Source organism: Rhynchophorus ferrugineus, unplaced genomic scaffold (genome assembly GCF_030347505.1).
Source record: "Rhynchophorus ferrugineus isolate W39M unplaced genomic scaffold, kcgeb_rfMv2 rfM3, whole genome shotgun sequence".
NCBI classification, from domain to species: Eukaryota; Metazoa; Arthropoda; class Insecta; order Coleoptera; family Curculionidae; genus Rhynchophorus; species Rhynchophorus ferrugineus.
The window spans coordinates 46,126,956-46,150,806 of NW_027472582.1; the positions used below are offsets into that span (position 1 = coordinate 46,126,956).

At 31.8% G+C, this 23,851-nt stretch overlaps 1 protein-coding gene across 19 annotated transcripts in view; it reads right to left on the reverse strand.

Moving 5' to 3' along the window:
* LOC143194396 (uncharacterized protein CG43867) overlaps nucleotides 1–23,851 on the reverse strand; it is a 510,718-nt gene that overhangs the window by 21,902 nt on the left and 464,965 nt on the right. For 4 of the 19 annotated variants that reach the window (XM_076401141.1, XM_076401138.1, XM_076401140.1 and 1 more), the window contains exon 1: nucleotides 11,048–11,232. The exons of 13 other annotated variants lie outside the window; for them this stretch is intronic. Coding sequence is in view for 1 of the 6 variants with exons in the window: in XM_076401134.1 (XP_076257249.1) it covers nucleotides 1,544–1,579 (36 nt within the window). In the remaining 5 variants the exon portion in view is untranslated. Of the gene's footprint in view, nucleotides 1–1,543; nucleotides 1,696–11,047; nucleotides 11,275–23,851 lie in introns of those variants that run through there. 2 more of the 19 variants (XM_076401139.1, XM_076401134.1) reach the window with 2 other exon arrangements.

Below are 23,851 nucleotides of genomic sequence, written 5' to 3' on the forward strand. Positions count from 1 at the left end.
TATGTTAATAATGCTACGTGTTAGAAATCCGTAGCGATTAAGACAAACCTAAATCCTAATATTTAAATCTATAGTTTAACTAATTTAATCAAATTTTATTTAACAAAAATATTGATACAGTAAGTTGTGTATTGCATTCTCCAAGAACACAAACTCAGGTGTCAACTTTTGTTATATTAACATTACTTGATGCCCCGAACTCAGATCTTCATCATTTTAAAATTGTTTTTGTGTTTGTGATTGTGCTTCTGAACATATGATCATGTAGAGACAACGTTGCAAAGTCTATTCAAAGTGTCTTTGTCACGTTTGTGGATGTTATATGTTGTATAAACGTGGAAAAATCGTGACAAATGCACTCAAAGGTCCGTACTTGCAGTACCATGGTTTTGCTGTAGTATTATACTCATAAGATCTTGGTACCAAAATTGTTTGTCACCACACGTGCAGAACAAAGCTGTACAAGTGGTTACTTGGTGAAAATGTATACTTTACATTTTCCATGCGAACGAAATAGAGAGTAGATAGATCAGTGGATTGCAAGCACGTAATCGTCAATCTGTTGCAAAATTACAACAAGATTGGAAGGGGCTGATGATCTGGATTCAGCTTTTAGTTGCTGAGGTTCAAAACCATGTATACTTGCAGAATGGAACAGAAACATTCCAGTAAGACTTACATAGATTATTTTATCGTTTTGGATGAAACTTCAGCCTATATTATGATCTTAAATTAAAAACTGAACATCCTAAAGAGTGTCGTAGATCAACTCTCCTTGTATTCGAAGTAATATTCAGAAATTACCTTCAAGGTGAAAACAATAAACATACATTATTATTGTAAACCTCTAGAATCATAATTTTCTATAAACATAATCCATCAATGGTTAGTGTGCAACAAAAAAAAAGAACTGTGTTAAACGTACTCAGAGTTCTGTTTCTTCTCACGTTTCATAGGTGTAATGAAGTTGAAAGAAGAGCCAAAATATATATAACAAAAAATAATGTGATGTAGATTTCGCGAAATTATTGAGCAACCTACTGTATTCTAATATTCATTACATGAAGACAGATAAATATATAAAATATTTATATAATACGCTTTGATTGTCTAATACAACTAATATAGTAAAAACTAGTGCAATTAATATGATAAAATACGTATGAATTAATGTAATATAATCTAAATTAATTGTATTATACATACAGTTACATAATTATATAAATATTTGATATTTACCAATATATACGACATATAATTTGTGATATTAACAGCTATTAAATTGTCTTAAATTTTGTATTATTTCTAATACTAAATGAAGAGTGAATTAAGAAAACACAGTATATAATACATTTTTAAAACTGTATGTGCCTCCCATTATTTATTAAATGATCACATGGCGTTTCCCACATTGTCACGACCTCGCCATCTGTCCATATCTGAATATGTAACAACCCTTTTAAAATTTCAACGCACGCGAGCTCAATTTATAACGGTCCCTAAAAATGATGGTAGATGGTTTTCCGGTTAGGTTTTGACTCACCAATGAAATGTAACAATCCAGCTCAATCTCGCCCATTGATACGATTATACTTCACTGACTAATATACTAATTCGCTATTTCCGAACGATCACAACATAAACAAGCTCTTTTTCGCCCACAAATAAAACTCAAATGGGAATGCCAGACCGAGTGGCAATTATGGACGATGATAGCTTATCAATGATTCATGAATTGCCACTTATCGATGCATCACCGTTATCGCATTTGGCTTGATCTAATTACGTATTGATTAGTTCGTTGCAGATATAAACATAAGAACGGAAGTCGCTGAAAGATAGGTTCAATAATTCGATAATCAAATTTATATTTACAAAACGTAAATATTTTTATCTTGATGAGAAAGTTAGGCTGTATTTCTTTGTATAACCTTACTAATATACTTGTGATATGAATAGTTTGTGGGCCTATCTCAGGTTAATAATATTAACTTGCATTTATTTTGATTGGCGATATCTATTGGGAAAAATTCGAATTATATATGTAAATAATTGTGAAACAATCTAACCTGTTATACTGGGAGGTCTTTGACGTTTCTGTACGTAAAATAATAGTATCCCATTTAGTATCATTGAGGTTTTCACTGTACACAAATGCATGGAATGCTCCTAATGTTATATTCGACATACATTACTTGTTATTTGTTGTTTCATTCGAAAAAATCTCCAAAATCCATCAAACGCTTTGAGAACCGTATATATGATGATATTACTCCGTCATTTTTCAGTTACCGGTTTTGGTTTCAGCTTTTTATACGTGGTGATTTCGACGTTGATGGCAAATAACGACCTGAATGATGAAAAAGGTCGAAGATAACAAATTGCAAGACTTATTGGACGAAAACCCAGCTAAAATTCGCAATGAAAATTACACTGTTCCTAGACGTCTACTACGATGGGAAATATCCAAATGGTTAGCACACAAATTAACTGAAAGTGCCTTTTTGGACCATTTTAACATCGCGGTTTCATTGCTTGCCAGATAAAGAAGAAGAGTTTTTAACAAGTTATAGGTTAGCCCAAGAGAAGAATTGACACCACATTAATATCAAAGCGGAATATTCGTGACCATAAAGTCTTGCTTTGTATATGGTGTGATCAATATGGTATAGTTTCTGTTGAAAAGAATAAAACCGATCATAAAGAGAAAAAACCTAATACCAGCACACCAGTTTGGGTTTATTAACAAGCACTCAACAGTTGATTAGGTCCATAGAATAACACATGCTATTGGAAAAGTCTACGAAATAAAAAAGTATGCTCAGATATATTTTTAGATGTAGTCAAGAAATCAAGAGAATTGCAAGGGGACATGAGGAAAGACTCCATTCTCACACGAATATTGAAATATTACTATTGGATACCACCAGAACAGGACACAGACTCAAAAGAATGAAACCATCTGATCTTGTGTAGTGTTGTGTAGTGAGGTGCATATATTAAAAAATTCAGCAGTCACATGTATAAACATTATTTCACCAGAGACTGAGATAGGTCCGATGGGTCCTCCTAGTTATATATCTAGATTTAAGATATCATAAAGACAAATTGTAGGTTAGAGGGAAACGACTAGTAACAATATATTCATTAAATAATAAAAAAAGCATGGTATAGTGTATAAGGTATAGTTGCTAAAACTGAACTATTGTTATTACAGATGTTTACTGAGGCGAATTGAACAAATTGGATTTTATATTGTTGCAAAAGAGACCAGCAATAGCGAGTAACAAACGCAAAGTGATCCTCTTGCATGACAATGCTGGGCACTTTATAACACATGCTCTTTGTCGTGTAAGAGCATATTCATTGCATAGCCATGCAAGAGATATTGCGTTGTGGAAGATACACTAAATCGAAGTAGGCGGTAAAGAAGATTCCAGAAAACCGATTCAAAAACTGTTTCAACTATTCATTGTATCCGAACTAAGGTTTACTAAATTCGATGTATGATTGTATCAATTTATATTTATCAAAATATTAATATTGTTCTTACAGCTTATCTCTTTTAAATATATGTCTTGTCTGTATACATCAATATATCTGCACATATTTATTAGGTAATAGTCAAGGTCGCCGAGCTGCGTTGCAGGAAGTAGCTGCAAAATGATAACATCCGATACTTTCTTGCCAATATTATCTTTTTTTGTTTTAGATCTGTAATCAATTTTTCGGATTAAAGCGGTATAGATATAGGTTTGTTATCAGAGCCGCGCAGTTTAGCGGTATTACTTACTTCCGGATCAAATTAACTCATTTACAAAAAAATATTTCTTATGATTCAGATGAGATTTTTGGAGTCATGATTTATTTTTTATTCCAAGAACAATAATTCATTCATATTTTAATCTGACTGATATTTTATTGAACCACAAGAGAAGAAAACAGTGATTCACCATTGTAGGATCCATTACTAAAAGAATAAACATATAAAGTAAACAGTTTTAGAGTAACGCTCATGATATAAAAACGAATAATTTCGAATGATACATTAATATACATTGACAGAAGTAATGCATTTATATCAATTTTTTTTTTATTATTTGGTCTTTAAACTAGACAAAACTATGAATACTAGAAGTCGAATATATATTGTTTTATTGTCTATTGTCTAATTCTTATTGTCTTCACATATTAAACCAGCTAGTTCCGCAAAACAGGAAGAAAGATGCTTCCTGAAATAACCATCCCGAAAATCAATACATGAAAGTGCACATTCTGGTAACATCTACTATATTCGCTAGATTTATAACCCATTGAGATTAAGTTGTAGATTTCAAGAAATATAATTTACCAGTAATGTCTGTTAATAATATATATAAAACTAAAATATATATTGTACATATATATATATTAAACTCTCTTCTGACTAATTTCAAGAACTATAATTTACCAGTAATGTCTGTTAATAATATATATAAAACTAAAATATATATTGTACATATATAAATATATATATAACTCTCTTCTAAAGTGAGAATGAAATCGATTTCTATATCCAAATTAACACGATTTCCTTTCATTTGTAGCGTACCTAAATTTAACAGGCAGATAAATGCGTGACGAGCTTTTCTCGTTGATAAAATAGACAATGCACGTGTTCTTATACGACATAATGGGAGAACAGATTTAGACTAATGAACAGAAATGCAAATGTTCATTGAACACAGCTTAATTTATTTGTATTAGTCGAAGTGCAGAGGATGATTTCGATGTTATAAATCCTATACCTTACAAATTTAAATAAATTAGATAGATTTACATTTTTAAATAGTAAAAAAAATTCAGATAACCGTACGTTGATACAATATACTTTTAAGAGCATATATTCCTTTTTTTAATTAATTACATCTTACGTTAGATATGCTTAGTGCAATCTTAACTTATAAAATTAATTGAATGAATATTGTTCATTGTATTTGCATCAATTTACAGGTAGGACGAGCGTGTGAGAAAAATATATAAATATACACTAATTATATAGAAATACACTATATAAGTTCAAATGGTTCAAATGGTTCGAATGGTCTTCTGATTTCCTACCAATAAGTGTGCTGCTTCTGCCTTGCTGTGATTTAGTAATCTTGTTTTATTTTTAAGGTGAAATCTTGGATAACGTATACTGTATATGATTGATAAACCCATCGCTTTGATTTTAGGTCGAGTTAGGAGTATCTTCCAAGTAATCAGTATAGTTTTTTGATTTTGAGTCTGATAAGCTTTGATTTTTGTCTAATGCGATATTTTAAATTTAACCTGTCATCGAGATGTTTGTCATTTCGCCGCAAAGCAAAATTAACATGCACAGATTTGGAGCTATTAAGCTGTATTTTCAAGTCTCTAGTCTATTTGTAGATCTTGTTGTTTGCCACTTGTACTTTTCTATAGCCTTAGCCATAATATCTGGGTCGATGTTTGTTATTAGGATATCAACAGTGTAGCGAAATTCTCAATTTTCTTTCGAAAAGATACTATTGCAGTAAATGACAATAGTTCTCCGTCACCTCACCAAGCTGCGTCCCATCTTGCGCCTGGCTTTACAGTAAATATACGAATTTCATTGGCTTGATCAATGATTGAACGGCCATGGTTAGGTCACTAGCGTTTGCTTAGGTGCCCATTATTATAAACACCATACAAGTTTCGATGAGTATTTTCCGCATTTTTAGTTTTTTGAATCAAAAGGAAAAATATGAAGAAAATAATGTTGTGGAATCTCAATTTTCAACAAATAATAACCCTTGAATACGTAAACTTTCTACCTATCGAAAAAATAATACGGCTTCATTCATACGCGGCTTTAAAAACTTCTATTATACTTTTTCCTTAACTTTATATATATAAAATACATATTCTCACAATCCCATTATTTTTTATGTGCAAAAAAGCGAAACGAATTCGCTAACAGAACGAAGCCGTTTTTTCCCGTACAAGAAATAAAACTTTTATTTGAAATGCGATTAGTTGGTCCGTCATACACATCGAATATGTTTAAAAGTTTGTCGAACCAAAACCAATATTTTCTATAAAAATCAAATGAGAAAAGTTCCCGACAGAATTGTCGACGAGCTGTTACGTTCTCAGGAGGATTTCCCACAATTCCGTGCCAGATTTTCGAGCCAACTTATGGCAAGAAAAAGTTTTGTCGATATGCCACAGCAGGCAGTGCTTACTTGTGCAGTTATGAATTTTTATTATAACATTTACTGTTTCATTCCTTCTTATATTAGGTTTTTTATATTTTGTTTAGTTGAATATCTGAATATAAGATGAAGCCTTGAAGTTTAAAGAAGATTTTTTGTATAATAATAATATTATTAACGTAACATCTAGTATTACTTAGTTTGTTATATTGTATATTGCATTTGTTATTAATTATTCATTTCTTTTACATGTATAATTTGTATCCGGTTTTGTGAATATTTTTCACATCGAAATTCAAAGATTAGAGATTCTTGATCTTGTTATAATGACAAATTATACATTGTAATTATCTAATCTCTTTTTTTTAATCAATTATTCATATCAGTTTTAAGTATATGGACCTACTATTAAATAAAGCGGCTTTTAATAACGTCAATTTCTTCGACTTGAAAAAATGACTGAATGTACTGTTTAATGTTGACGTCGAACCACTAAACTTAACCATCGATAATCCCTGATTAACGTCTGATGAGAAGTCAATCCCAATTCGAATCGGTGACCACATGACTTTAATAATAATGTAATGATAATGCAAAATTATGCTTTGATTTTTGTGTAGAAATTGAATAGACAACCAGAGAAAATAAATTGGCCAAGAGCCAAATGTCAGTATTAATGATCTTACACGTCATCATACTCCATCATTTTTAACAAGTTTAAAATAAAATGTTTTGAATATCGTACGAGTTACAATAAATCAAGTAACATCGTACTATTAAAACAAAATCTACAAGATGTTGCAAATGCGTTTACTGATGTGGGTTTGTTTTGGTTAGACGTTTCAGTAAATATTTTGAAGTAATTTTCAATAAATAATAACTGAGTGGCAAAGATATTGTTGTTAACTTATTTTATTAGTGTTATAAAAATATTTTACTAGGAAGCATTATTTTGGGTTTTTAGCTTTCATATGGATGGCATGAAATTTGTTATTTTTTTATTATTTATTATATTTTATATATAATTAGCGGATAATCTTGTAAAGATTTTTATGAGCCTGATAAATATGATTAAAATTTCCAGTTTTCACTTAATATTAGGCTTATAAATTGATTTCAAAGAATTTAGAACACATCATGTTACTGTGTATTAAATCGCATTGAGTACATTTGTAATCAACTTCATGTTGAAGCCTCACTGAAATGCTTCACTTTTCAGTATGCGTCATTTCGTCTAAGCGAACTAGATATTTTTTCAGTGTGTTGAAAAGTTGTAGAGCGTAAATAGTAAATAGCGGCTGAAGGTCATTGAATTATGTGTAAAGCAGCTTTGTGGCAACCAAGCTCCATCGATTTCAGCATGTGAACAGTGATTTCGAAGTTTTAAAAAGTGTTTATTAGGACACCGAGAGCAAAGAGCGTTTTGGACAGGCAAAAAAATTTGAAAACGAAGATTTGAATAAAATTGTTCGTAGAAACATAAGAAACTCCTTCGACTCGCTTGTGCATAATCCAAAAGCTTGGATATTCATACGGCACAAGTATGAATTAAAACCAAGAGGCACTGAAAAGCTTCAGCGGTAAAATCGAAAAGGTTTTGTACATCGTCGAGTTACTGGTGACGAAAAGACGATATTCATTACGATAATCCAATCCGAATAAAAATATGGGAACCACCTGGTCATGCATCAATGACAAAGCCGAATATCCATGGTCGCAACTTAATGCTCTCTATTTGGTGGAATCGGATCGGTGTATTGTAATAGGTGGCAAAAGTCCCGCTACCATTTTGATTGCGTGCCATCTTGGTTATGTGACGTTTAGTTCAGTTTCTCTTTAACAATTGTGTTGTGTATACGACCACATTTTATTATTGATAAATATACTCCACAAGAACAAGCATAAATAGTAACAATATTTATTGAAAATAATCGTTCCATTATTACCACTCAGCCGAAATTGCGTCAAAATATCCTAATAGTCTTGTGCCTCACAAAACCACAATTTACCGTTTACATGCAAATTTTCGACAGTACGGTACAACAGTAGACAGGCCTCGTTCTGGAAGAACGGACGTCTCGTAACGCTGAAAATGTGGCTCTAGTGTGCGATAATATTGTCTCCAGACACATCAATTCGGAAACGTGGTTCCCAGTTATACCTTTCTGCATGCAGTTTAAGGCGAATTTTGAAAAATTATTTGAAAATGTTTCCGTACAAAATTCAATTAGTGCAAAAATTGCCGAGAGATCCTGATCAAGGAGTTGAGTGCAGTAATGCTATCCTAAGGCTGTCTGGCGAAATTGCAGATATTTGGTATAAATTGATTTAGACATTTAGACAGAAATTGATAACGAGCGATTAAGCCCATTTTCTTCTCAGTAACCACGCCAATAAACAGAACAGTCAGTTTTGAGGAACACATAATCCTCATTTAATTTATGAAACATTATTGCATCTACTAAAAACAACTGTATAGTGTGGTGTTCATGCTGGAAACATCATTGGTCCCTATTTTTTTTGAAAATGACCAAGGTGTTGCAGTTACTGTTACTGCTGAACGGTACCAAGACATGATTCGAAATTTTCTTGTGCCTGAAATAGAAGAGCAATGACTAGAGGACATGTGGTTTCAGCGAGATAACAAGCCACAGCACATACAGCTCGTTCCACAATTTAATTATTGAACGCCGTTTTTCCATGAATAATCATGCTAATTTCGCGAAGTGGTGATTTAGCATGATCAGACAGATCTTCGTATTTAACAGCACCAGACATTTTCTTATGGAGTTTCTTAAAATAAAAAGTTTACACGAAGGAGCCCCAAACGATTCAACATCTTAAAAACAATATTCGTCACGAATTTGAAGAAATTCAGCACCAGATCTTGCAGGATGTCATGAAAGATGCCTTAAAAAGGTCCGAAAGTTCCATAGCGAATCGCGGTTACCATTTAGCCGATATAATTTTTCAATCATAACGAAAACGTAGAGACCAAACTTTTTATGAAAACCAAACTTACTTATCTTTTCTTTAAGCAAAGTTATAGCCAATCAAAATGGTAGCAAGACTTTTTCCCCACGTTGTATTAAGAACTGCTAAAACCTAATGAAGCATCTATGGGGATCGTTACTGAGCCGAAGTCTGCGAGAAAAATGGTGGAAAGGGCACACAATGTAATTCAACAGTATGATAACGTAGGGCCGCATGTTACAAAATCGACGAAAACATAGTTGGAAACATTAAAATGCGAAATGCTACCCCATCCGTCGTATTCTTCAGACCTTGTTCATTTTAATTACTACTTATTGCAACATATGAGTGGTGATCTGTCTTAGCAGCGCTTTACCTTTCATGTAAATTGCCTGAAAGATGGGAAAATGTAGCGGCTATAGAAGGACAATGCTTTGAATAAATTACGATACAATATATTACTAAATTTTCACAGTAAATCTTCATATTAAAAAAATCCTTTAAAACCTAATATTCCCTTTTATATCACATATACATAATTTTGTTGATACCACTTCCATAGATGTACAATAAATATATGTAGCATTTTGTTGTATTATGAATTAATTGAAGTATAATTTATTGTCAGCCTATAATTTTATGTCTTTTGAAGCTAATAGATTCTTATCTTTTTATTTTTTTCTATTTATTGTATTGGTATTTAAATACTGAATGGTATAGCTACCCAATTTTTTTTGTTATAGTAAAATTGACATGAAACATTATTAAAAAATGAGATATGTGTTGACATTAAGGAGACGCCGATGAAGTAGTTACCGTATCCATAATAAACATTAATACTGTACATAATAATATTGCAATATTACCATATGAATTTTCCTGACTTTGAAGCACATTGGAAGTTAATTATTTTGATTAATGAGCATTGGATTCTAGCGTGTCTTTCAGTATATGACAAATCCAATGACAGTTGCAGTCCTCCAACCACTTTGAATAAAATTGTCACGTGGCTTTTATTAGTAAATCATTGGTACCACGACAATGCTCTCGACGAGCTCTCACATCGACCCAAACAAGTAAATTACCGATTGCTCAACACCTCTATTTGATGAGTCATTCGCTAGATAGTCCCAATTTGGCATTCAATAACTAGTTTTTTATTCCCATATATTATGAATAAATTGTAATGAGCAGCGATTATGTATATACGTAATATTATGTATTATTATTATGTATATGAAGGAGCAATATTCTATAGATCGAGTTTAGAAACAGTGTTTTTGATTTTAATTGTCTAATAGTTTATAACCTTTCGCTATTTTCCTTTAAATCTTGGAATCAAAAATTAAATTCATTCAAAGGCAATGTAAATTAAATCAAAAATATGAATTCTAATATTTATACAGTGTTAATATAAAAAAATTTAGTGTTAATAAGAGGTAAAACATTTATTTGACTTACAATTAACTATACAATTTTTACATTATTTTCCTTACACTATATTCTAATATATAGCCTTCATTTTCCTTCTATTATATAATATTTCCATCTAGAATTATAATGTATTTTAAATTTGTTTCAGACTCATATTTTATAATATGATTTAGTTACTAGTTATAGTTAAAAACAGAACAAAACGAAATTATTTTCATTATTATTTTATTGAAATTGAATAATACTAACAAAATGACATTTGATAAAGTGAGTCATTGTAAAAATTTGCTTGGGCTAAGACTCTAATTATTTGCATAACGAACTATTAAGACTTATATTGGATTGTTATTATATTCAGATATTTTATGAAGAACTGAAACTTACATACACTATTAAGCGATAAAAAAACACGTTGACAGTATAAAAACAAAAACATTTACCCAGACAAACGTAATTTAGTCGCTCCATTTCGTTGGATTCTCGTGGAAATAAACCAACAATTTGTCTCCAAAATAATCGGCCGCACCGTTCGTTCACTAAGCTCGACTCGAAAGGCAAAAACTAACAACAAGAAGACACTAGGATTCGGCTGAATGTACGCTCGACGCCACAACGTCCCGACGATGACGTTCCGACGCCCGTCACAGAACTTCCCCGACGAGAGAGAACGAAAGAAAAACCCTCCGAATCGTGGGTCATCGCCACGATTTCGCCGTTGTTTGTGTAGTATGCGGCGTTAGTAGTCAGTTAGGGGGATGCGGTCGGTAACGGTTTGCACCAACGGTCGACAGCTTGTTTTGGTAAACAATATGCAGACTATACCATTAGATTTTCTCTTAAAACCACTAAATATTTATTTCTTCTGTTATATACCGTTTACAATTCTCTAAAACATTTTACAAACATTATAAGTTATGGTACAATATAGACTAATAATTAAATTATTTTTAAGAACTATTAACTGATTGTATGATTGTACACTTGATTACATCATTGAAAAAGAATTATTAATGTTTCATACACAACCATACAATCACACATTCTGAAAAACCGGTACAATGTAATTTATTAAATGTATTGTCTATCACTAGCCAATTTTTCCTATTTTACAGGCAATTTACGAATTCCATCTTGAACGATGTATCTTTTGAGGCTATCCAAGAATCGACTCATTTTTTGGTATCTTCATAAAAAGTGAAGCGCTGCTCAAACAGGTCACGACTCATTTGTCAGAGAGAATAGTAATCAGAAGAAGCGAGGTCTAGAGATAAGTCGAGCGTTGATTACTGATGCTCGGCTGCTACTGATACCCGGCTTATACTGATACTGCTGTGTTCGGTTCAAACTCATCAGTTGTAATCGATGGCGATTCCCATTAGTGGTTTCGTAAAGTAATACCTTTAAATCCTCGTTTTAATTTATTTTTGGCCGTCCAGGCTCTATATATTCGGTTTCAGAATTACCACTTTTAACACGTCGAAACTGGAATTCCCATGTTGAAATAGATTAAGCATGGTTAAGCTTCATAACAAGTCGATTGAAAAGTCCCCGGCCTGACACATAGAGGCGCTACTAGAATTAAATCCATATGTTTGTTAGTTAGCCCTAACCCTCAAAAGATGCGTGTATACACGTCGGATCATTAGTTTGCGAATTATAGCATTTTGAGTGAAGCAGCTTTTGGTATTATGAAAAAAATGGATAAAAAGTTATTTCGCGTGTTGATAAAATATTGTTTTTTGAAGGAAAAATAGAGTTGAAGCAAAAACTTGGCTTGATGCCGAATTCTGGACACTGCCCCGGAAAAATCAACAATCAAGGATTCGTATGCTAAGTTTAGACGTGGCGAAATGAGCACCGAAGACGGTGAACGCCCAAAAGAGGTTATTACCGACGAAAACATTAAAAAATCCACAGAATGATTTTGAATGACCGTAAATTGAAATTGAATGAAATAGCAAACACTCTAAAGATATCTACTGAACACATACATCATATCATTCACGAATAATTGGGTATGAGAAAGCTCTGTGTAAAGTCGGTGCCGCGCGAGCTTGATTTTGATCAGAACCAACGACGAGTTGATGATTCGGAGCAGTGTTTGAAGATGATCAAGCGTAATAAATCCGAGTTTTTAAGTCGACATGTGACAATGGATGAAACATAGCTTCATAATTTCACTCCAAAGTCCAATCGACAGTCATTCGAGTGGATTGGACACGATGAACCCTCTCCAAAGCGTGGGAAAACGCAACAGTCGGCTGGCAAGGTTAAGTTGAAGTACGAAATCGCCGGAAAACGGCCGCATTTAAAGAAAAAGAATGTGCTGCTTCACCAAGATAATGCACAATGTCAAAAATCCATGAATTGAGCTTCGAATTGCTTCCTCATCCACCGTATTCTCCAGATCTGACCCACAGCGACTATTTCCTGCTTTTAGATTTCAAAAAATGCTCGCTGGGAAGAAATTTTTGGTCGAATGAAGAGGTGATCGCCGAAACTGAGGCCTACTTTGAAGCAAATGACAAATTGTACGACAAAAATGGCATCGAAAAGCTGAAGGGTCGCTATAATCAGTGTATCAACCTTGAAGGGAATTATGTTGAATAAAAAAACTAATTCTGCCAAAAAATGTGTTGTATGGTAGGTCGGGGACTTTTCAATTGACCTGTTACATTCATAAGCATCAGCATTTTGATTTTCAGCCGAAATATTTTGTTGAAGTAAAAAGTACAATTTTCTGCAAATGCGATTTACTCGGTAAAAATTCAGATATTTTCAATGCACTGAAAAAAAATTGTTCAGATTTGGACGAAATGACACATACACACACATAACACCATCTGTTATAAATCCTTTAAAATTAATGTATATGCCTGATATATCACATAATCAGGTATTAGGTTTCGCTGCAAACATAATATTTCGATCTACATGTCTGAATATTGAGTTTTACAAGAAATGTACTACAAAAATTTTCTCTGATTAGCTGAGAAAGCATTAAGTAATGTTAGTGGCACTACATGTTGAAAAAATTGATTCGGGTGCTAATTTAGATGTTTTTATATTACATTAGATCGTTTAATTCTTTTGTTTTCGTTCACTTTTACCACTTCACTCTTTGCCAACTCGACATAAGAATTAGTGCCTATATATTTAGTGAAATTGATAAATTGTACTTGATAGCTTGTCAGGATGATTATATTGTGGTTGTCCGGAAAGTCCATAAAAATCCATCCTGGCTCAGAAGGAGCTAAATCTGGCTGTTGAAACCATTCGTACTTTAATTAACGACTGCTAGTCATGGTTTTTTTAGTTGTATGGAATCTTGGATGGAAAAATTACTTTTTTCTTCGATACTCTCTACAGTGATAACCTTAGTACAATGTTATACCATATTGGAGGTAATCGAGGAACAAAATTTCTTTTAAGCCTTAAAATATCTAAAACTGGTATGTTCTTGTTCAATTTCTAAACATGAACTCGTTTTGGACCCTGAGCGTCGGGTTCGCACCATTTTTTTGTCTCCTATTTTAAATCACATTGATGGTAATAGACCCAAGAGTTATTCATAGTTTCTTCTATAGCTAACGAATGCGATAATTGGTTCAGATAAAATTCCAAAAATGTATCGATGCTGTAAAAATATTTAAAAAGTAGTATAACGTTAAATAATAATGTCCATATTACAGCAACCAAATATTTCAATTTGCAGAAAAGGGTCAAAAAATAAATTCATTCATAGATTTATTAGGGAGTGCATGTATTTTGATCAGTGATATCTATTGGGTGAAGTATCATTGTTAAACAGCCCACCCTAATTATTATATTTGACGATTTCGATATTTCTTTACTTAAAGGCAATTTTACATTTAATATTATTGAGTTATTCAGTGAATACGTGCGCTAATCATGGAACGCTCAAAAGTGCATTCAGTATGTTTCTTATTCAAAAATTTTTCTTGATGTCGTTTCATCATATCAGATAGCTTAGCAGTTCATGAACCAGCTGTTTATAGATGATTACATGTGATTGGAAAGATCTAAAACATGGGAACATGGCTACTGCACAAATTGGCTGAAAATGCCATTGTCACGCAAATGTCATGCAAAAAGAAGGTTTTTCTGTGGCGTATCGTGAGTGACGATGAAAATTTGATGAACTATTATAACTCCAAGAACAAAAGTCAAGGGTCAGTACAGAGAATCTACATCGACATCAAAACGGAATATTAATGGCCATAGCCTTTCTGTGTATATGGAGGTATATGGTATTATGAGTTGCTAAAGCCAAATAAAAATCTTAATGCTGGTGTCATCCTATTGCATGACAATGCTTGGTTACATGTTGCAAGAGTTGCGAAGGATATTCTGTTACAACTCTAATGAGATATTCTGCATCACTCAACATACTCACTAAATATAAGGTCTCCTGACTTAATTTAACTTGTTCAGATGAATACAGCATAGTATTGTTGGCACACGATTTCAAAATATATAAATACATTATATTCATGGCAAGAGGATATTTTGATTAAAATTGTATCAGTTTTTCTCAATCAGTGTCATTAGATTCTTAAAGCTTAAAAAATTATATATGGTGCAGATATTGTTTATTTATATCCTAGGTCTACATAATCAGATTGCATTGTGATTATTGGCATAAACACTAGTATAACAGAAATCTGCTTATATGTTAAGTATATTATACAAGTATAATATTAAATGACAATTGATTTTAATTTTAGGACTACATTTTGTGTCACTGGTGCAAATCGACCAACGAATTACGTTTCTACATAGAGGGTGGTGTGTACGTAGCAGATCCGCCACACAAAAAAGGGCTTAGGGTGGACAAGTCCGCCTTTCCTACACATTAGTCATTGCTCATAACGCCGGTTTTGAAGTCGGCTCTCCCTTTTACGTGGGGGGTGGCTACAGATTCGAGGGTCGCCCCGTCAACAACGACAGAGAAAATTAAAATGTGAAGCTGCACCCGGAGGGGAGTCTTAAACGGGCCGTAATCTGACACACTACCCCGGCTACGACGAACTAAAATTGTTTGTTTGAATTCCTAATGGCTGCTATCGAGATATGTATCGCAGAAACAGTAAAATCGTTGAAGATATGTTAGTTTGAAACAGTTTCAAGTACTTTAACCGTATATTTATTATCTTGGTTAATTTAATTAGTTAGTTATTATGGCAATGAAAAGAGATTGAGAGCGCTATTGTAATAGTTCTAAAATATAAACACTATCTCTACTCCATACTTATGTCTTGATAACACCAATTTAATGTAATATAATAAAATGTATAAATCCTTATTGTATAATATGATTAAAACAGATATTTTTACTATTAGGTTAACTTAAAAAATCTGATAATATTAGGTTGACGATGTTTGGTTTGTTCATTTTCATTTTGGAAACAGCGATGATAAAAATTCTACATAAGTTAATATTGAAAATGCAATGAATGAAGTTACCATTTGTGAATCGCTGAAACGAAACAAAATTAAGTGATTATCGAGAGGAATGATTGCAGACGATGACAATTGGATTACTTGATACAATAATGTATGGAAACTATGGTGGTTCAAACCTGGAGAAATTTTGGTTATATGGTTGAAAAGCCGTATTAACGTCAACAAAGTGTCACTCAGGCTCAGCGCGGTGGTACTGTAAAGGAAATGTTCATGATAAGGTGGTTGAACCTGTCCAAACTGTTCATTCAACCCTCTGATCTCATTAACTAATTGATTCAATCAGGAAACTAAACCATATTATCTACCATACAGCCCTAATCTTGTACCGTTGGACCACAATTTTTTTCATTCTCTGCAAAACCGCCTTAATGGTGTAAGGCTTACTTAAAAAGCTTAAAGAGATTATTTGATTCAGTTTTACAGTTGATAGAGTGAAAGAAAACCAAAATTACTTTTCCTCAATCTATTATTTAAACCATTTAATATAAAGAAAAAAATTAAAGATATATCATGAACTTAATTTTAAAATAAGCTATAATTTAGCATCCATTGGTCATCATGTACTAGAATACAATTATCATTCGTCAATATTTTTTTCTACCTTGATTTAAAATCTTAGTATTTTCGAATAATAATCATTCAAATAAATAAAACTTATAGCTTAATCTGAACAACAGTAGCATACTGTTAAGAGCGAAAAACTCACAATCTTTTAAAATTTGATAGTATCAAAACCCTATGGATGTTTGGTGCTCCATTGAGCTCCATTACCATTGTAAGGATGCTTCGGTATGATCAGCCGAATTTGATGCTAATCAAATATAGCTCCAAGAGTCTTATCACTTCTTCACATATTATTTATGATGGTCTAAGTCAAAGAGTGAGTTAAATTGCTTACGTAATTAAATTACGTAAACTATTATTGTACTGACAATTGATTATTTGGGAAACAAAAAAGTAAACCCCAAAATTAACGCTTAGTTGAGTATTGAGTAACCTCTAAAAAACAAAAGAAGTCTCATGGAAATGGCATAAATAGTTATTTTAGTGTTGTTACGGTAAAATATATAATCTTTAGTAAAATAATGGTGTGTCACAGAATTGTATTAATGCGCAATTTAAAAGTTAATAAGATACTTCAAAACAACACTATGATCATTTACAGAGAAATCTTTCAAATAGACAAAAGATAAATTGGGGAATATTAGTAAGGGAAAAATTGGTATATCAGAGATGCTCTATTTGGAGGACTGACAGTTAATATCGTACATTGGTTTTGCCCAGAGTCAGGGGAAGGAGATCATTTGTCAAATGTACATTTTTTCGTTCAGATCATCACAAACGCAAATAAAAAGCGTGATCCGAAATATAAATTTAATGAATAATCCAGTGTCTTTACTAATATTGAAGATCTTTTGTAAATTGTTAGCGTTGTTGAAATTTTATACTCTGTTTCTATTTTTGAAGAATTGTGTTAAAAATATAGTTATTTCCACCTCTCTGTCAGAATTTCCATTAGAATTTGAATCATGTTCAAACCTGGTTAAATTCGACAATCTATTGTCAATAACTAACAGATCAATTGAAAAGTCCCCGGCCTATCATAGTAAAACCCATTTTTTGGCAAAATATTTTTTTTTACTCAACATAATTCCCTTCAAGGGTGATACACTGATCATAGAGACACTCCAACTTTTCGATACCAATTTTGTAATATGATTTGTCCTTTGCTTCAAAATAGGCCTCAGTTTCGGCGATCATTCGGTTGATTTTCCTGGGGCGGTGTCCGGAAACTCGACATCAAGCCATGTTTTTACTTCAACTGTATTTTTTTCCTTCAAAAAGCAATATTTTATCAGCATGCGAAATGCCTTTTTATCCGTTTTTTTTCCATAATAACAAAAGTTGCTTGACTCAAAATGCTATAATTCATAAACTAATGAGCCGATCGCTGTCAAATTTATACACGCATCTTTTGAGGGTTAGGGCTAATTAAAAAACATGTGGGTTTAATTTTAGTAGCGTAATCTATGTGTCAGGCCGGGAACTTTTCAATTGATCTGTTAATTGATTGAATTTGTTAATAGGCGATCTCCTGTGATAAACTATTTCATTATTATTTAAGCTTTTATATGAAAGCATCTAAACTAATAACTGCTGTAAAACTTGCGTACGAAAGCGATAACATTTTACGTGCCGCAATTTTTAAATTTAGTAAGAAAATATAATGATATAATGTTGATTCGTCATTTTATGTATCTACAGCTAACGAAAATACGTTATTTTACACTTCAGAAAAAGAACATATTAAACCCATGACGTAGTTTTAATTCATTTCATGTATTTATTCTACGTTATAAACGTCTTGTAAATTCCTCAAAATAAAATTTAAGACGGCCCTAGTCTATATTTAAATAGTTAAATATATTAAAAAATTGATAGTTTTTAAAATAGCTATATTTTATAGTCAGTTATTCACTATCTAGCAATGTTCTCCTTAATATTGCTTTTAATGTCCAGATCTAAGATTTCAGACCAAACCTTAATTAGCCTTAAAAAATATGTACCTTTTTGGTGCACTCCATATAAGTTTAAAAACACTGCTCTGTTTTCCCGTGTAGCTTAAAGGTATTAGCTCAAAGTATGTTTTTATCGCTTCTACTTCCGGAAGTCCACTGTTGTCCAGTAATTATGATACTTCGACGTTTTTATGTTCACGCAATCTCATTTGGTGTTTTTCGCAAACCGCTCAAGGTCTCTGTGATATATATGCATGTGGTTTGTAATATATCGCGAAACACTAACAATGACCCGCAAAAGTAGCATTATGAGTAAATGTAGCCGTTGTTACGGCTTGATATTTATGTATATCGTTGATATAAAGTAAATATATTTGCTCTTGGTTCAAGAACACTATCTTGTGGCACACCCACATAGATGGTTTTCAAATCTGAACATTATTTTATAATATTCAATTATTATTATTAATTATCTTATAATTTATATTTCTAAAAAAATACAATAATTTAGTAGTTAATAAAAAAAGCACTATTAAAGAAAAAACTTTTGAATCGCCATTTATTAGGAAATATTTTAAATGAATAAAATTCAGGGGAATATAAAAGGAAAAAAAGGATATTTTAGGGATGGTCATTTTAGCTTTCTGACAGTTAACTTGAACATTGGTTTTGTGTAGACTCTAGGGAAAAAAGTTCATTTGTCAGAATTTTTCGCACAAACCATCATCAATGCTGATAGAAAACGTGATCGGAGAGCTAACATTGAATTTACAGTCAACTGTATAAGAAGGCCTGATGACAGATTATAGAATAAAGTAAAATTGGTCTTGAACTGAAGATGATTAAGCCTTAAACCTTGAAAAAGGAGGATTGAAGCTACTTTTCCGTAAAGTACAAAAGTATAACAGGACGAAAGGATAATCAAGACGAGGTTCAGAGTCTATATTATTATTCAATGATTCTCTTGAAGAGCACCGTTTCTGAAATATAATTCGTTTCTGATAGGAATAAAAGTTAAAGAAATTAATATTATTAGAAACATTGGTTTATTCAATATTTATAATACAGTGTAATATTGTACATATATGTACTGTAAATATAATATAATATAATTAAAAATATAAATCTTAGTGATTCATGAGGAAAGATGGCTACAAATGGAATATGAAGGCTTAATGGTTCAACTAATTTGTCTACAAAAAGGAAGTTCTAGTATCATTTAGTTATAATGTAATTTATGAATGCAATGCAAGAGCAATGTCTCATAGTTTCAATTCATGAACACGCAATTTGCCTATTAGAATAACTTTAAAGGTTTCTAAAGGTCTAGAAATTATCGAATAATTAGTTATGTTACATCTTTCTTATTAACGCTTTTAACTTCGAATTTATGTGACCCATTCGAAAGCTCTTTGTGTGTCGGGTTTAAATTAATACTTTGAATGCATTGAAAACATTAATCATAAAGGGCTTCATATAAAACATAATCATACATATGTAGCAACTTTCTGTTCCAACAAAATATTTCACGAATAAGGTAGGATATTTTTAACCGACTTCGAAAAGGGAGGATATATATAATGTATGTTCGCCGATTTCTCAGTCAATTATGACCTGGCCGGTACCTGAAGCGCTCCTAATTTTCAATGATTGTTTCATTCCCTATTTTTTCCCACAAATACAGTAATCAAATACAGTAATTTCTTGAGTAAATATCGAACACTAAAAAGAGAAAAATATTTTAACAAAAAAATTGAACCGCCTTCAAAAAATAAATAAAGAACTCACTCAAAATTTAAAAAAATAACCAAACTTAGATTTTTAGTGCAAAAAATGGTTTTAAAATAACATATGTACATAATAATGTACGAAAGAATTTGTACTGTTACAGGAATAATCAAAATTACAAACCAGGAACAACCCAAATCCCAATCAAACCAATCCCAAAAATTTGCTGAAGAATAAGGCATAGCATTTGAGTTCATGTTTGAAGCAATGGTATTAACTTATTGATGTCAAAATAACAGATCGGACTGAAAAATTTCCTACCTTCTTTACAAAAAAGATAGACTTTGTTGTTGAACGATAGAAGAAGTTTATTTGAAGCAATTGGCCTGTGTTTCTAGTTCCAAAAGAAAAGTTTCAAAGTAGTTTTAATATATAATAGAAATAAATTTCTATGTTTTCCGGTCGCTAATACCGTACATTTAAAAGTGTCAAAAATGTACTAAAACTTTTCAAATCTAAAAGAATGTAAGTAGCAGTTTATTAAGAAGGTAATATTTTTAAAGGATGTTATATGGTGATTAAATAAAATATCCGTGATATATCTGCTAGTGGGATAGTAGAAGCGATGATCAATGGCAACTAAGAACTGAATTTTTGTTGCGAAATCAATGTATCAAATGTGAATCTATTGCTGAAGCTCAAAATATACTTATTCTGCCTTTACACCTTGTAAAAAGGTTGAGGGAAAGAAATAATATTAGAACACAGCTTTTGGGTTAACAAATCTTTCCAAAATGTTTAGAATTAAAGATTAAAGCTGGAATTTTTGTTGATCCACCTATTAAAATACTTCTTACCACTGAGGATGTTAATTACTTATAGTGTTCAAAATAGCTCTGTTTTAGAGGTGTAGTATCAAGTGGAAAGTTGAAAACTTTTGAGACCTAGTTGATAGCTTGATAGAAGACCTTAAAACTATGGATTGAAGGTACATGCCTCCATACTCATTTATTGAGAATGTACCCATCAAGATATCATGGACGTCGTTATCAGAGTCAATACAGCGAAAATATGATGGGAAACATACTTTTGGTTCAGTGAGAAAAAGTACATATAAACATTAAAAAAAAGTAAAAGGGTTCACTTTTAAACTATTTTCCACCATCCCGTAAATTTATATGGTAAACATCATATAAAATGTATTTACAAATGTATTTCTTTCGTTTTATAAAAAATTAAACAATGTATTTTCTAAAATATTGCAGCTACTGGATACACTGGATAAAATCAATATTTGTCTGGCCATATATTTTTTTGTCTAACTAACGATACATTTTTCCAAATTCCGTTCTCTCTTACTAATATTCGTGTTGACTTGTGTTATGTATTGTTGTGTATCTAAACTGTCAAATAAAAAGAGAAATAGCTATCAAAGTTTATAATAATATATTACAAGTATAGCTATCTGCTGTCAAACAACTAGAAATTATGCATGCACCAAATATTATTTATTATATATAAATTTGTTATTGTAAATAAACAATTGTGTATACACATTATATATTTATAGTACATGTTTGTAAATAGTTCAAATGTCTAATAGTTCGTTATTAGTTCAAGACGTAAACCTGATAAATCCAAATATACCAGTAATAAAAAACTCCCAACTACTCCTCTAGACCAGCTATTTAAAAACGTCGAATATCAAACATTAGACATCAAAGACAGACCGTTCTTAACGGCCTCGCATGCAAGAAAAAAGTGTTAATATGAATATGTCGTTCTTTGGCAGCATGCCCATTTCGAAAGGTCTTTAACTCGTGAGTCAATGACAAGGGTAGAAATTCTATTTTCGATCTGATATATTTTTGTAGATGGCTGAGACGATCAGAATTAATGAAAACGGCCATACAAGTGGTCTTATATCTTCACTGCGCGAAGAAAATAAACAAAAATACACGGTTTATTACATTACAAGAATCTTTTTCTGTGTTTAAGTTACGTCATATATTGAAGTGCAATAATAAATAAACAACAAAGTTTTGTACTTATTAGGAAATAATTATATATTGAATTGTAACTTTATAAAGCGAATAGAGCTCTATAAAATATCTTCATCACCTTTATCTTAAAATACATGTTTTTTTGAAGAAAAATATATTTTTATTAAAATTACTAGAACCGCTATTTTACAATTTAAAAAATCGTTACAACGACAGTGAAATTCAGTCATTTGCCAGATCTAGCTCTTACTGACATTGACACTCTTACGCTTCTAAAATTATTTCGAGACAAACGATTTTCATTAAATTAAGAAACATCACGTTGCAGAAAAAGCAAGAGAGATTTAAATTCAAAGAACTGTTAATTCGTAAATTAGTCGAAATAATAATCCCAACTTGAATTAAGATCAAAAATATTGGTTTAACAGTTAATTAAAGACTATGTGGACTTGTGGAGTGTAAATATGGGGTTTCACTAAAACATCTATCCATTCAACATAGTCAAAACAATGCTTATCGCTACGTAATTGACGAAGAATTGCACGATAACCTCGAAATCAAATTGATTTACTAAGTTATCCAAGATTTTGTCCTAAAACATGAAATAAGGTTGCTCAGTCACATCAACGTTTTATGAGGTATTTTGGAGGTATCCGTGAACGATGCTACGATATGATATGCTATGATAAAATTGTAAGGAAAAATAATTTTTGTAGCAATAACTAGGTTTTTTATTTCCATTTACATAAATTTATCTTCCAGTTCACTGAAGTTATTAGACCATTCAGCGTTCTTATTATATAAGGTTTTTCAATAATAGCAGGTCGATATTGGCAGATTGTGGACATATTTTTTGTGCCATGCATCATTTCAACCTGTTTTCTATTACTGATTTTTACAATTATACGATTAAGAAGCAAATCCAAATGATAAAACTTTATTATCAAAATGAGCAGGAGCGAATATATCCTAATTTTGAGCGAAACATTAAATCCACTGATTATCACCAATTTTCGATGGTTATCACCAATGGCAATAGATTTTCTACTACGAATTGAGTATATCGTATATTGAATTTTTATATGAATATAACGACGATAAGTTACAATCAAGATCAAGATCACATAAGCCAACATAAGTCAGACCATCGCTCAAATCAGAATCAGTTCAACTATGCTGCAGAGCACTGAAAATTGGACTATTTGGATTTGTGCTACCGTGATATGTCTGATAAAAAGCAATATATATAGTATATCTACAACAATTTAAAAGGTGTTCATTAACTTTATTAACAGAAATGTACACGGTCATTTTAAATACATAGTACTTGCTTTAAACTGATCAAAGTCCTGCTAGAATTGGCTTAGGAAAATGAATGTAAATATTGAGTGCTTCTACTTTAGACTAAGTGAAAATTTAATAATCTATAGTTGGAGGTCAAACCTCTAATGATTCAAGAAATATGGCAAAAGTGGCAAAAACTGATTGACGCCACGATTAATTGCAA